Genomic DNA, 13,458 nt, shown 5'->3' with positions numbered 1-13,458 from the left:
GGCGTTGCCGAATAGGTCTTATGCCCCCGAGGTCTAATAGCTTGGACCTTCCGAGTTTATTTTTGGATGGCTGTACCCGAGTGAGAGAGTGATTGTTCGAACTCGGGTTAAGGCGGCCCTTGGGATCGATACCTTTAGGGGATCGAATATTGGAAATTCCTTAAAGAAATGCAAGAAAATGTTTTAAAGGATAAGATATTTGCAAGGAAGAGACTTCTTTTTATTCTTGGGCTTAATAGTTATACTTGTGTCAATGCTTTGTGCCAGGGTTCTAGTGCTTTGTGCCAAGGTTCGAGCAGTCTATGTGGGCACAGTTCATTTGACTGTTTGGCCCTTACAATGAATCTCCCCGATCAATATGATCTTTCAATCCTGAAGTCTCTTTCCATGCTAAAGTTGATATCCGAGGGTAATGCACCCAGTGTTCGGGGTTGATCGAAGAGAAGAATTGAATGCTATTGTTATCATCGTCACCGGTTCGTAACCGACCTTCAATTCTAAGTTAGCACGATTTATTGGTTGTCTCGTTAAAAACCTTGCTGTAAAATCCATTTGGGACAAAACCGGTTCAAGGAAAAAAAGAGTGCAACGTGTGCTTTCAAACCTAAAATCTAACTACCTGCCCTATGCACCCTAACTACCTGCCCTATGCACCCCCTTCCCCTTCCCTATGCACCCTAACTACCTGCCCTGTAGCTGCAAATGAAGCGCAATAGCTTCAGAGTAGAAATTGAGCAATCCGATGAGGGAGATTAAAGTCCACAAGCTCTTTCTCAACATCTCTATCAGTGAAAGCGGAGATCGTCTCACCAGAGCTGCCAAGGTATTGGAGCAACTCAGTGGCCAATCCCCTATTTTTTCCAAGGCAAGGTATACTGTGCGATCCTTCGGAATCAGACGTAATGAAAAGATTCCCTACTATGTCACTGTCAGAGGGGATAAAGCTATGCAACTCTTTGAGAGTGGATTGAAGGTCAAGGAGTATGAGTTATTGAGAAGGAACTTCAGTGAGACTAGCTGCTTTGGATTTGGTATTCAGGAGCACATTGATCTTGGAATTAAGTATGACCCTTCGACTGGTATCTATGGTATCAATTTCTATGTTGTCCTAGAACACCCAGGATACCGTGTTGCCAGACATCGTAGGTGCAAGTCTCGGGTTGGGATCCAGCACAGGGTTACAAAGGAAGATGCCATGAAGTGGTTCCAGGTCAAATATAAAGGTGTTATCCTTAACAATTCCTCTAACATTCAGTAAGCTGAGAGCTAGTTGAGAGCTATCTGCTAGATCAATTTGTTCAGTAGCAAGTTTATGTGTATGCATTTTGTAGACCAACATCTAATTCTACTAATCAGAACTTCAAGCATGTTGCAAGGCATGTTTATCTCTCACCTAGGCACATGGATAAAGGGAAATCACTTGGAAGGGGGAAGAAGAAACAACCAAAAGATAACAATCAAAGCATAGTTCCTGGGGTTCAAATTCGAAGGACCCTAACTAAATCTCACAATTAATAATGAATGCCATCATTTGGAATGTGAGGTCAATAAAGACAATGCAAGCCTTTGAGAGGCTTATCATCATTCAAAGGCAGCATCATTTTAAGTTTATAGGAATCATGAAACCAAAACAAAAGAAGAAGAAGCTAGAAAGATATAGGAGGAGGATTGGAATGCTGTAGGCCTTCTCTAATGTTTCTAATAAAATCTGGGTATTCGTGGATGATGATCATGGAGTTGATATAATTTATGTCTTGGAGCAGCATCTTACTTTGAAGTTCACAAACCTGGATAGTCAATTATAAGTTATGGTTACATTTGTGTATGCAAAATGCGATGTCAATGAGCGTATAGAACTGTGGGACAGTTTGTATAATTTGGCCAATGATATGTCCTTACCTTGGCTTGTAGGGGGGACTTTCATGTTATATGGGGCGAGGAGGAGAAATTTGGTGGACTACCAGTGTCTTTGAATGAGGTAAATGACTTTCGACATTGTATTAACACATGTAACCTATGTGATCTATGCTTCAACGAAAGTATTTTCACTTGGTGGAATGGTAGAGGTGAAGATGACTGCATTTTCAAAAGATTAGATCGATGTCTGTGCAATTTGAAGTTTTGACAGATGTGGCCTAATTTAGAGATCACTCACTTATCTAAAACAGGGTCTAATCATAGTCCCATGTTATTGAAAAGTAACCCTGATGCTACACCAATCAAGAAGGCTTTTAAATTTCTGAATTTTTGGAGTAGGCATCCGACTTTCAAAGATGTGGTGGGACAAAACTGGAATGTAGACTTTGTAGGAGATCCTTTTTTTGTGTTCAATCACAAGCTCAAGAAATTGAAGAAAGCTTTGTAAATATGGAGTAGAGCAACATACTGGGACATTTTTCAAAGAATTGCAAGTCTGGAGGAGGTTGTGATAGTGCATGAGGCTCAATTTGATAGGTCTCCTACATATCATAATAGAGAAAGGCTGCAGAAAGTTCAAGCAGAGTTGATCAGATTTTTAGTTTTGGAGAAGGAATTTTGGAAGCAAAAAGCTGGAATGTCATGGTTCCAAGATGGTGATAGGAATACAAAATTCTTCCATGCACAAGTTAATAGCAGAAGAAGAAGATTGCAGTTGAAGAGAGTGCATAATTCTAATGGTGATTGGTTAGAGGATAGTGCCGAGATGGATGATGAAGCTGTGAGATTTTTTCAAGCCCAATTTCATGAAGAAACTGTTCCCACATCCTTTGGCATCCTTGATCATATTCATAAAATGATTGACAATGCTCAGAACTTGGAATTGATACAACACCCTACTAAAGAAGAGGTAAAATAAGTTATTTTTGGTCTAAATGGGGAAAGTGCAGGGGGTCCTGATGGCTTTACTAGATGTTTTTTCCATACTTATTGGGATATAATTGGTGATGACATTGTAGATATGGTGAAGGCTTTATTCAGTGGTCATGAATTTCCCAGATATGTCATTCACACTAATCTTGTATTACTACCAAAGAAGAAGGAAGTTGTTACTTTCTCTGATATGCGACCAATTAGCCTTAGTAATTTTGTTAACAAGATCTTTTCTAGAGTTGTGCACGAAAGGCTTGTAGTGTTGCTTCCAAATCTAATATCTGAAGAACATGCTGGATTTGTAAAAGGCTGGAGCATAGTAAAAAATATTCTCTTAACACAAGAGATCATCACATACATCAGACTTAGAAGCAAAGCAGGACCTAATGTAGTGATCAAATTGGACATGACCAAAGCCTATGATTGACTGTCATGGCTTTTCTTAACTAAGGTATTGAGGAAGATGGGATTTGGAGAAAGGTTCATTGGCTTGATTTTTGGAATTGTTTCAAATAATTGGTATTCAGTGTTACTTAATGGGCAGCTGCATGGTTTCTTTAAATCAACAAGGGGGGTGAAGCAAAGTGATCCATTATCACCTACTTTATTTGTACTGGCTGTTGATTATCAAGAGGGTTGAATGCATTGTATAGGAATCAATACTTTTGTGGATTAGGATTGCTCAAATGGAGTCCCAAAATAAATCATCTAGCATACACGAATGATACTATCATATTTACTTCTTCTCGTGCAAGGTCATTGCGTTTGATCATGGAATTTTTGGCAGCCTATAAGGGTGCATCTGGCCAGCTCATAAACAAGAACAAATCTTCCATATACATGCATCATTCAACACGTGATGCAGTAGTGAATAAGGTGCAAATGATTACAGGTATAACTAAGCAGGATTTTCCATTTACGTACCTTGGTTGTCCTATTTTCTATTCTAGAAGGAGGATGGATTATTACCAAGATCTCATGAATAAGGTAATGAATAGGCTGCATGATTGGAAAGGGAAGTTGTTGTCTATAGGAGGAAGGGTTGTATTAATCTCTAATGTTCTCCAAAGTATGTTAATACATCTTCTTTCTTCTGTAAATCCCCCACCTTATTTGATTAACAAGCTACATAAAATTTTTGCTCAATTTTTCTGGAGCAATACAATAGGTGTGGAAAAAAGGCATTGGGCCTCTTGGAACACTTTATGTTTACCTTGTGAAGAGGGGGGTGTGGGTTTTCGATCACTACATGATATCTCCAAAGCTTTGTTTTATAAGTTATGGTGGAACGTTAGAACAAAACCTAGCTTGTGGAGTGCATTTATGAGTCAAAAATATTGCAAAAAATTGAACCCTATGATCGTTCCTTGGAGAAATGGTTCTCATGTTTGGAGAAAAATGTTGGAATGTAGGGATATCATTGAATATCAGATACTATGACAGCCTAAGATGGGGTCCTCACTATTCTGGTTTGGAAACTGGACAGGTTTGGGAGCTCTATACTTTGTCACACCTCCAGACTTTTTATGTGATGAATCCATACACATCATATATAATGTGGTTGAGAATGATCAATGGGATGAGGAGAAGATAAGGGAGATACTGCCAGAAGAACTTGCAGATCACATTCTGTTGAACATGAAGTCTCTATTAGTGCACGATGTTCTGGACAAACCTCAATGGATGCTAGAAACAAGGGGTGTATTCAGTGTAAAATCAGCATGGGAATACTTGAGAAGGAGAAATGAACCTGCCAATGCTTACAAGAAAATCTGGGTGAAAGGACTACCTTTTAAGATTGCTTTCTTCATGTGGAAAATGTGGAAAAACAAGCTGCCTTTGGATGATTTCTTCAGGAGATTGGGGTATCTTATGGCTTCAAAGTGTTGGTGTTGTACTGAACCAAACGAGGAGACTATGCAGCATCTGTTCTTTACATCATATTCTGCCTCTGAGCCTGAGCAGCTACTAAGCTACTCAACAACTGCACTGCACTGCGCATATCGTGGTCTGTAGTGCCAGACGGAGGAACTGGATGTACTGGGTGCCTCCTAATATCCTCTGGAGGAGACAGAGAGGTATGAGACGGCATCTCACTCTGAGGCTCACTTTGGCCTGCTATGGCTGGAGGCACCTGAATGTTACCCTCTCCTACAGCTGTATCAAGCCGTTTACTAATCGCTTGCTTCCTAGTCGAAGGCATCGCTAAAAGAAAACAAGGTGAATATTAGATATGAACACTTACGACTCAACTCTACGCACGATCTAGATTCAGGAAGAAGGTAACAACCCTAGATGTCACGTAGCCTCCTGATTATAAATGTGGCGCGCTACACATCCATAATCAAAACTCTACTAGACACGGCTCATAGACAACCCCTAGGACAGACTTGCTCTGATACCAAGTTTGTCACGACCCAACTGGAGGGTCATGACTAGCACCCGGGCCATACTTGCCGAGCACCAACGTACATTTTATCTAACCTTCCTTATTATCTTTAAGGGCCGACAAGACCAATATAAATGAAAGACATGGATCATGAACATCCAACAATGAAAGATAATGTCATGAACATACGTAACATGGGACGACAAGACTGTCAAGAAACTATATATAAGGTACGAGCTACCATGGTGCCATGAAAGACTATACAACAAAAATCAGCCGACAAGGCATTCCAAACCATACATGAGTCGACACCTGTCTATGAGCCTCTAAAAGAACATAAGTGCTACAACATTGCCGGAACAGGGCCCCGACATACCCATAATGTCTATAACAAAAATGCATACCAAGACCACGGCAAGTCCGGAGAAAGGATCTTGCCAATAACGCTGAACCGGATAGCCTACTGTGATGGGGGAGCTGCGTCTACCCGTCTATCAGGACCTGCAGCACGACATGCAGCGTCCACAAATAAAAAGGACGTCAGTACGAATAAAGTACTGAGTATGTAAGGCAGAATAGCATAAGTAAGAACAATAATGTAAACAGTGATAGGGAATATACAACCTGTGACATCTGGGTACCTCTGAGGGCTACTGACATGAAATACATGATACATACATATATATATACATAAACGTTTAAAACATATGCCTTTGTGGGCATCATCATCATCATATCGTACCCGGCCATAATAGGCTCGGTAAAACGTACCCGGCCATCATAGGGCTCGGTAGAATCGTACCCGGCCACGTGGAGCTCGGTAAAACCCAACTGATCAGTGGTTGCACAATAGGTGCCATACCCGGCCGACTATAGCGCGGCTCGGTAGAGTAAAATAGATACATATATATGATGCATGCTGGACTCGTTGGAATCATATTTTGAACCTTTCGGAGTGACGTAAGGTCGGTATCCTTCGTACACGTTATTAGGATTAACTCTTCATCAAGAATCTTATAAGAATCAGGAACTACCAACAACATTGATAATATAAGAATAAGAGAAGTAACATCAATATCAATCGTTTCATAAGAAGGGCAGCAATGTAAGTACTGCTAGCTTCTAAGAGTAGAGTATCTTTGGGAGCTCGTTCATTACATTATGTACAATTGGAGTCGTGCAAAAGAATGAAGGGGATAGCCTCACATACCTTGTATATACTGCCCAACCTCAAGCTATGCAAATGTCACGACTCCTTAGTCTACAATAAAAGAAATGACACTATCATTATCGTTTAAGCGTCGTAACTATTATGTATCGACCGCAACCTATTTTACGATGAAACGGACAGCACCTCCCCTATTTATATGACTTCACACAAGTCAATACAATCACCAAACAGCCCAAACAACATCATTAATAATCATATTGAGCCTCCAAAACAGTCCACCAACTAACAACATTACTACCAAGCCTTTCGATATATATTTCACAAGTTCTAGCATCAACGACTTAGCCACAACTTGGATAATCTTAAATATATATAGAGTAAGAGGTTCATTACCTTTAAACAGAAAGAACAACTCCAATTTGACCTTAATTTTCCACGAAATATCCCTTCAATTCTGCCACAAGAACAAGGAAGCGAAACTAGCAATTAATTCGGGTTTTTCGGCACTAGAATTACTTTAGAAGACTTGAAATCACCTAGGGTTGATATTAAAAACTTGAAGGTGTATTTACAGAACATAAAGCACTTAAAACAACCTCCCACACGAGCTGGAACAACACAAAAATCAGCAACAACAAGAAAAACAAGAAACTTACTAGCACCACGGGATTCCCGACATTTGATTTGTGTTGTTTGCCCTTTGTTTGGGTCTTGGATCATGAGAGAACCTTGAGAGAATGTTTTTAGGGTTATAAGGTCTGAATATACTGAAAAATAATGACTTAAAACGGGGTTGAGTTATCTTATATATGTCCAAATGTCTTAAACCGCCTTTGTGGGCCCCATAGAGAGCAGCTTGGCGCACTCTCGCGAAAACACGAATATCTCTCTATTCCGAGATCGTATCGACGAACGGTTTAATGCGTTGGAAACTAGACTCATAGATCTTCAATTTGATAGGTAGATCACCCCATAATTCCAAGCACATTGGGAGTAAAATGCAGTAACATTTAACCTAAAGTTTAAGTTAAATTATAAACCTAAGTTGCGACAACTTTTATCGACTTTTGTTTCATAACTTGCTTGACTTCAAAACTTATGATACGGATATTATATGATTTAAATACATTAAAACATTACCTCTTGGGACAATTAATCACCTCTAGTGTTACCCGAAAATACGGGTTACAACATCCTTGATTAGCTTAACTTCAAATACTTGTTAACCACTCTTATACACCCTTGTATCGTTTAAGACCAATAGGATTAACTTATTATCATCTCAAAGATAATCTCTTCTTGGATTTACGTCGACTACCTTACGGCGTGATCTATGATATGCGAATTTGGGTTGTAACATCCTCTCCCCCTTAGGAACATTCGTCCTCGAATGTAAGGGTTTATGGGGTGTCTAACTCATCGTGGATTCCGACGGAGATTTCCGGCTGAGTTTCCCTTATAAAATGGACACTAGCCAAACTTGCAAGCAGTTAAACCCAACCTATGGCCATACAAGACTATACAAAGCATTATGGATATGTACATTATCTGCATATCACCATTTTGTATTAAAAAAAAGAGTATTCACAAGCTATTGCTTACCTCATAGAGCCGTTTCACCTTATAATGCGTCCTTCTTTCCCCCGGTATCCTCGTTATTTTCACTCTGGAATAGGTAAGGGTATTTAGACTTCATCTCCTCTTCTGCTTCCCATGTCATTTCTTCTATATTCTTGTTCCTCCATAATACTTTCACGGAAGCTACATCCTTTGTTCTCAGCTTGCGGACTTGTCGATCTAATATAGCCACTGGCAGTTCATCATATGATAGATCCTTTGTAACTTGTACATCTTTGATAGGGACGACCCGAGAAGGGTCTCCAATACATTTCCTCAACATAGATACATGGAATACCGGGTGGACAAATTCCAATTCAGATGGCAATTCTAACTCGTAAGCAACCTGTCCAATTCGTCGAAGAATTTTGTACGGCCCAATATACCGTGGACTCAACTTACCCTTCTTCCCAAAACGCATAACACCCTTCATCGGCGAGATCTTCAGGAAAACCCAATCACCAACCTCAAATTCCAGATCACGACGTCGGACATCGGAATAAGATTTTTGCCTGCTTTGTGCCGTCCTCAGCCGCTCTTGTATCAGTTTCACCTTCTCAATGGCTTGGTAAATCAAATCTGGCCCATATAATTCTGTCTCACCGACTTCGAACCATCCAACTGGTGATCTACATCTCCTCCCGTACAGTGCCTCATACGGGGCCATTTTAATACTGGAATGGTAGCTATTATTGTAGGCAAATTCTATAAGTGCCAGATGGTCATCCCAATTCCCCTTAAAATCTAGAACACATGCTCGTAGCATATCTTCCAGCGTCTGGATGGTACGTTCAGCCTGTCCGTCAGTCTGCGGATGGAATGCAGTGCTGAGATTTACTTGTGTGCCTAAACCCTTCTGAAAAGACCTCCAAAAGTTAGCCGTAAATTGAGCTCCTCGGTCTGATATAATAGATACCGGCACACCATGAAGCCTAACAATCTCCTTGATATACAACTTCGCATAATCTTCAGCCGTGTAAGTTGTCTTAACTGGTAGAAAATGGGCAGATTTTGTAAGTCGATCAACTATCACCCAAATGGAGTCAAACTTATGATAAGAGCGAGGTAATCCAATAATGAAGTCCATATTAATCACCTCCCATTTCCAGGTCGGAATCTCTATATTCTGAATCAATCCACTAGGTTTCTGATGCTCGATCTTTACTTGTTGACAATTAGGACACTGGGCTACAAATTCTGCAATAGACTTCTTCATGTTATCCCACCAATACTGCTCCTTAACGTCATGATACATCTTTGTCGAGCCAGGATGGATAGAATATCGGGACTGATGAATCTCAATCATAATCTTCTCTCGCAACCCTGCCACACTAGGCACACATAATCGGCCCTGGTATCTCAGTGTCCCATCTCCTCCGATCTTGAAAGCTGTAATCTTACACTGCTGAATTCCCTCTCTCAATCTTACTAAGGTAGGATCTTCATATTGCCGTGCTTTTACCTCGGCTACCAAAGATGATTCTGCTGTATTCTGTACAGTAACACCTCCGTCATCAGAGTCCAACAATCTGATTCTCATATTGGCCAGCTGGTGAAGCTCTTTGGTCAACCCTTGTCTACCTGCCTCAATATGTATTAAGCTTCCCATTGACTTACGGCTGAGAGCGTCTGCCACAACATTGGCTTTACCAGGATGGTACAATATCTCGACGTCATAGTCTTTCAGTAATTCAAGCCACCTACGCTGCCTCAAATTCAACTCCTTCTGCTTGAAGATGTATTGTAAACTTTTGTGATCTGTGTAGATGTCAACATGGACGCCGTATAAGTAGTGCCGCCATATCTTCAAAGCATATATTACTGCAGCCAATTCCAAATCATGAGTCGGGTAATTCTTTTCATGCTTCTTCAATTGTCGTGATGCATAAGCAATCACCTTCCCACGTTGCATCAATACGCACCCCAAACCTATACCTGAGGCATCACAATATACCACATAACCTTCTGTTCCTTCTGGGAGAGTGAGCACTGGCGCAGATGTCAATCGATTCTTTAGCTCCTGAAAACTATGTTCACAAGAATCAGACCACTGGAACTTGGTAGCTTTCTGTGTTAACTTAGTCAATGGTGCTGATATAGAGGAAAACCCTTCTACAAACCGCCTATAATATCCTGCTAGCCCCAGGAAGCTGCGGACTTCTGACGGTGTTGTAGGTCTCGGCCAATTCTTCACTGCATCGATCTTCTGAGTGTCGACACTAATACCCTCATCAGATATCACATGGCCAAGGAATGCTACTGAGTTCAGCCAGAATTCACATTTAGAGAGCTTAGCATATAACTTATGATCCTGAAGGGTCTGTAATACTATCCGCAAGTGGCCCGCATGTTCCGCCTCCAAACGAGAATACACCAGAATGTCATCAATGAATACGATCACGAACACATCAAGATAGGGCCTGAATACACTATTCATGAGATCCATAAAAGCTGCTGGGGCATTTGTTAGCCCGAACGACATCACCAAGAACTCAAAGTGCCCATATCTTGTCCGGAAGGCCGTCTTTGGAATATCCTTATCCTTAACCCTTACCTGATGATACCCTGAACGCAAGTCAATCTTGGAGAAATACTTGGCACCCTGGAGTTGGTCAAACAGGTCATCAATCCTTGGAAGTGGATACTTGTTCTTTATTGTAAACTTATTCAACTGTCGATAATCGATACACATCCTTAACGACCCATCTTTCTTCCGCACGAACAAGACTGGTGCACCCCAAGGTGAAGTGCTAGGCCTAATGAAACCCTTATCCAGCAAGTCCTTCAACTGCGCCTTCAACTCTCGCAACTCTGCCGGGGCCATCCTGTATGGAGGGATAGAGATCGGTTGAGTGTCAGGCAACGCATCAATGCTAAACTCAATCTCCCTTTCAGGAGGAAGGCCTGGGAGTTCATCTGGGAAAACATCTGGAAATTCATTGACCACGGGGATGGATTGTAGAGTAGGCGGCTTCGCCTCCACATCCCTAACACGAACAAGATGATAAATGTAACCTTTTGAGATCATCTTCCTTGCCTTAAGATAGGAAATAAACCTACCTTTCGGCATAGCAATGTTCCCCTTCCATTCAATGGTGGGTTCACCCGGAAACTGAAACCTAACCATCTTCGTACGACAGTCAACAGTTGCATAGCATGAGGCCAACCAGTCCATTCCCATTATCACATCGAAATCAACCATTTCTAACTCAAATAAATTTGCCGAGGTTTGACGACTACAAATCATCACAGTGCAACCTTTATATACCCTTCTAGCAATCACAGAATCTCCTAACGGAGTGGATACCGCAAGTGGTTTACTTATCAATTCAGGTTCAATGCCAAACTTATTAGCCACAAAGGGTGTAACATATGATAAGGTAGATCCTGGATCAATTAGCGCATATACATCATAAGAAAACACAGACAATATACCTGTAACAACATCCGGAGACGATTCGAGATCTTGTCGACCTACTAGAGCATAGGTTCGATTTTGAGCACCACTCGAACTCGGCACTGAACCTCTACCTCTACCACGACCTGTCGACTGCTGAAAACCTTGTGCTGGAGGTCGAACTGATGAGGAAGAACCAGACACAGATCCAGTCGGTCGAGCCATACCACCACCTCCTCTGTTAGGACAATCCTGCATCATATGGCCAGGCTGTCTGCAAGAATAGCACGCATCGAAACCTCGACGGCACATTCCAAAGTGGGCCTTGCCGCACTGATCACAACGAGGTGTTGGGGGTCTCGTCTAACTCGTATCTCTATGAAATTGTGAACCTGATGCCCTCGAACTCTGACCTGAACCAGAATAGGTAAATCGATCATACCGAGGCCTCTGAAACTGTGGAGGAGCACTAGCTACAGGTGGCGCCGAACTCCTCGAAGATTGGGGCCTGATACTGCCTCTGAACTCATCAGAATACCCTGCAAATCTCGCCCTCTTATGCTGGCCCCTATCCTGCTCCCTATCTGCCCTTTGCTGGCGCTTACGATCCTCTAGGGTCTGGGCATAAGCCTGAATACGGGAAATATCCATGCCCTCTACCAAGGAGGCTGTTGTGCACTCATTTATCAGATGTGGTCCCAACCCGTTCACGAACAGATGCACCCTATCACTCATTTCGGCCACCATATGGGGAGCATACCTTGCTAAAGAATCAAATTGTATACTATACTCTCGTACACTCATATTACCCTGTCGAAGGTTCAAGAACTTATCAGCTCTTGCTCGTCGTATCTCAACTGGCAAGTAGTGACGAAGAAAGGCCTCAGAAAATTCCTTCCACACGGCTAGAGGAGCGTTCGGACCCCTAGATCTCTCCCAACTATCATACCAGAAAACCGCTAAATCCCGTAACCGATAAGAAGCCAACTCTACTGCCTCCGTATCACTAGCATGCATAACCCGCAATGTACGATGAACCTGATCAATAAATGTTTGTGGGTCCTCCTTGGGATCTGATCCGGTAAACACTGGAGGGTCTAGATTAATAAAATCACGAACTCTCGCACTAACCGGTTTATCAGCAACACCGGTATTCTGCCTCTGAGCCTGAGCAGCTACCAAGCTAGTCAACAACTGCACTGCACTGCGCATATCGTGGTCTGTAGTGCCAGACGGTGGAACTGGATGTACTGGGTGCCTCCTAATATCCTCTGGAGGAGACGGAGAGGTATGAGACGGCATCTCACTCTGAGCCTCACTTTGGCCTGCTCTGGCTGGAGGGACCTGAATGTTACCCTCGCCCACAGCTGTATCAAGCCGTTTACTAATCGCTTGCTTCCTAGTCGAAGGCATCGCTGAAAGAAAACAATGTGAATATTAGATATGAACACTTACAACTCAACTCTACGCACGATCTAGATTTAGGAAGAAGGTAACAACCCTAGATGTCATGTAGCCTCCTGATTATAAATGTGGCGCGCTACACATCCATAATCAAAACTCTACTAGACACGGCTCATAGACAACCCCTAGGATAGACTTGCTCTGATACCAAGTTTGTCACGACCCAACTGGAGGGTCATGACTAGCACCCGGGCCATACTTGCCGAGCACCAACGTACATTTTATCTAACCTTCCTTATTATCTTTAAGGGCCGACAAGACCAATATAAATGAAAGACATGGATCATGAACATCCAACAATGAAAGATAATGTCATGAACATACGTAACATGGGACGACAAGACTGTCAAGAAACTATATATAAGGTACGAGCTACCATGGTGCCATGAAAGACTATACAACAAAAATCAGCCGACAAGGCATTCCAAACCATACATGAGTCGACACCTGTCTATGAGCCTCTAAAAGAACATAAGTGCTACAACATTGCCGGAACAGGGCCCCGACATACCCATAATGTCTATAACAAAAATGCATACCAAGACCACGGCAAGTCCGGAGAAAGGATCT

The 13,458-nt window shown here is 42.0% G+C and overlaps 1 protein-coding gene across 1 annotated transcript; it reads left to right on the top strand.

Moving 5' to 3' along the window:
• Nucleotides 1-660: 660 nt before the first annotated feature.
• Nucleotides 661-1,339, top strand: LOC104109787 (large ribosomal subunit protein uL5z-like). Its single transcript, XM_009619147.4, has one exon. It carries the CDS (start codon nt 743-745, stop codon nt 1,256-1,258), a length of 516 nt encoding a protein of 171 aa, XP_009617442.1. The 5' UTR covers nt 661-742; the 3' UTR covers nt 1,259-1,339.
• Nucleotides 1,340-13,458: the final 12,119 nt, after the last annotated feature.

This window comes from Nicotiana tomentosiformis, chromosome 1 (genome assembly GCF_000390325.3).
Source record: "Nicotiana tomentosiformis chromosome 1, ASM39032v3, whole genome shotgun sequence".
NCBI lineage: Eukaryota > Viridiplantae > Streptophyta > Magnoliopsida > Solanales > Solanaceae > Nicotiana > Nicotiana tomentosiformis.
The sequence above is the reverse complement of the archived record's forward strand: the minus strand, read 5'-3'. Positions and strand labels throughout refer to the sequence as shown.

Excerpts from the sequence above, each read along its gene's own strand:
- LOC104109787 (XM_009619147.4), top strand. The coding sequence starts at position 743 with ATGAGGGAGATTAAAGTCCACAAGCTCTTTCTCAACATCTCTATCAGT.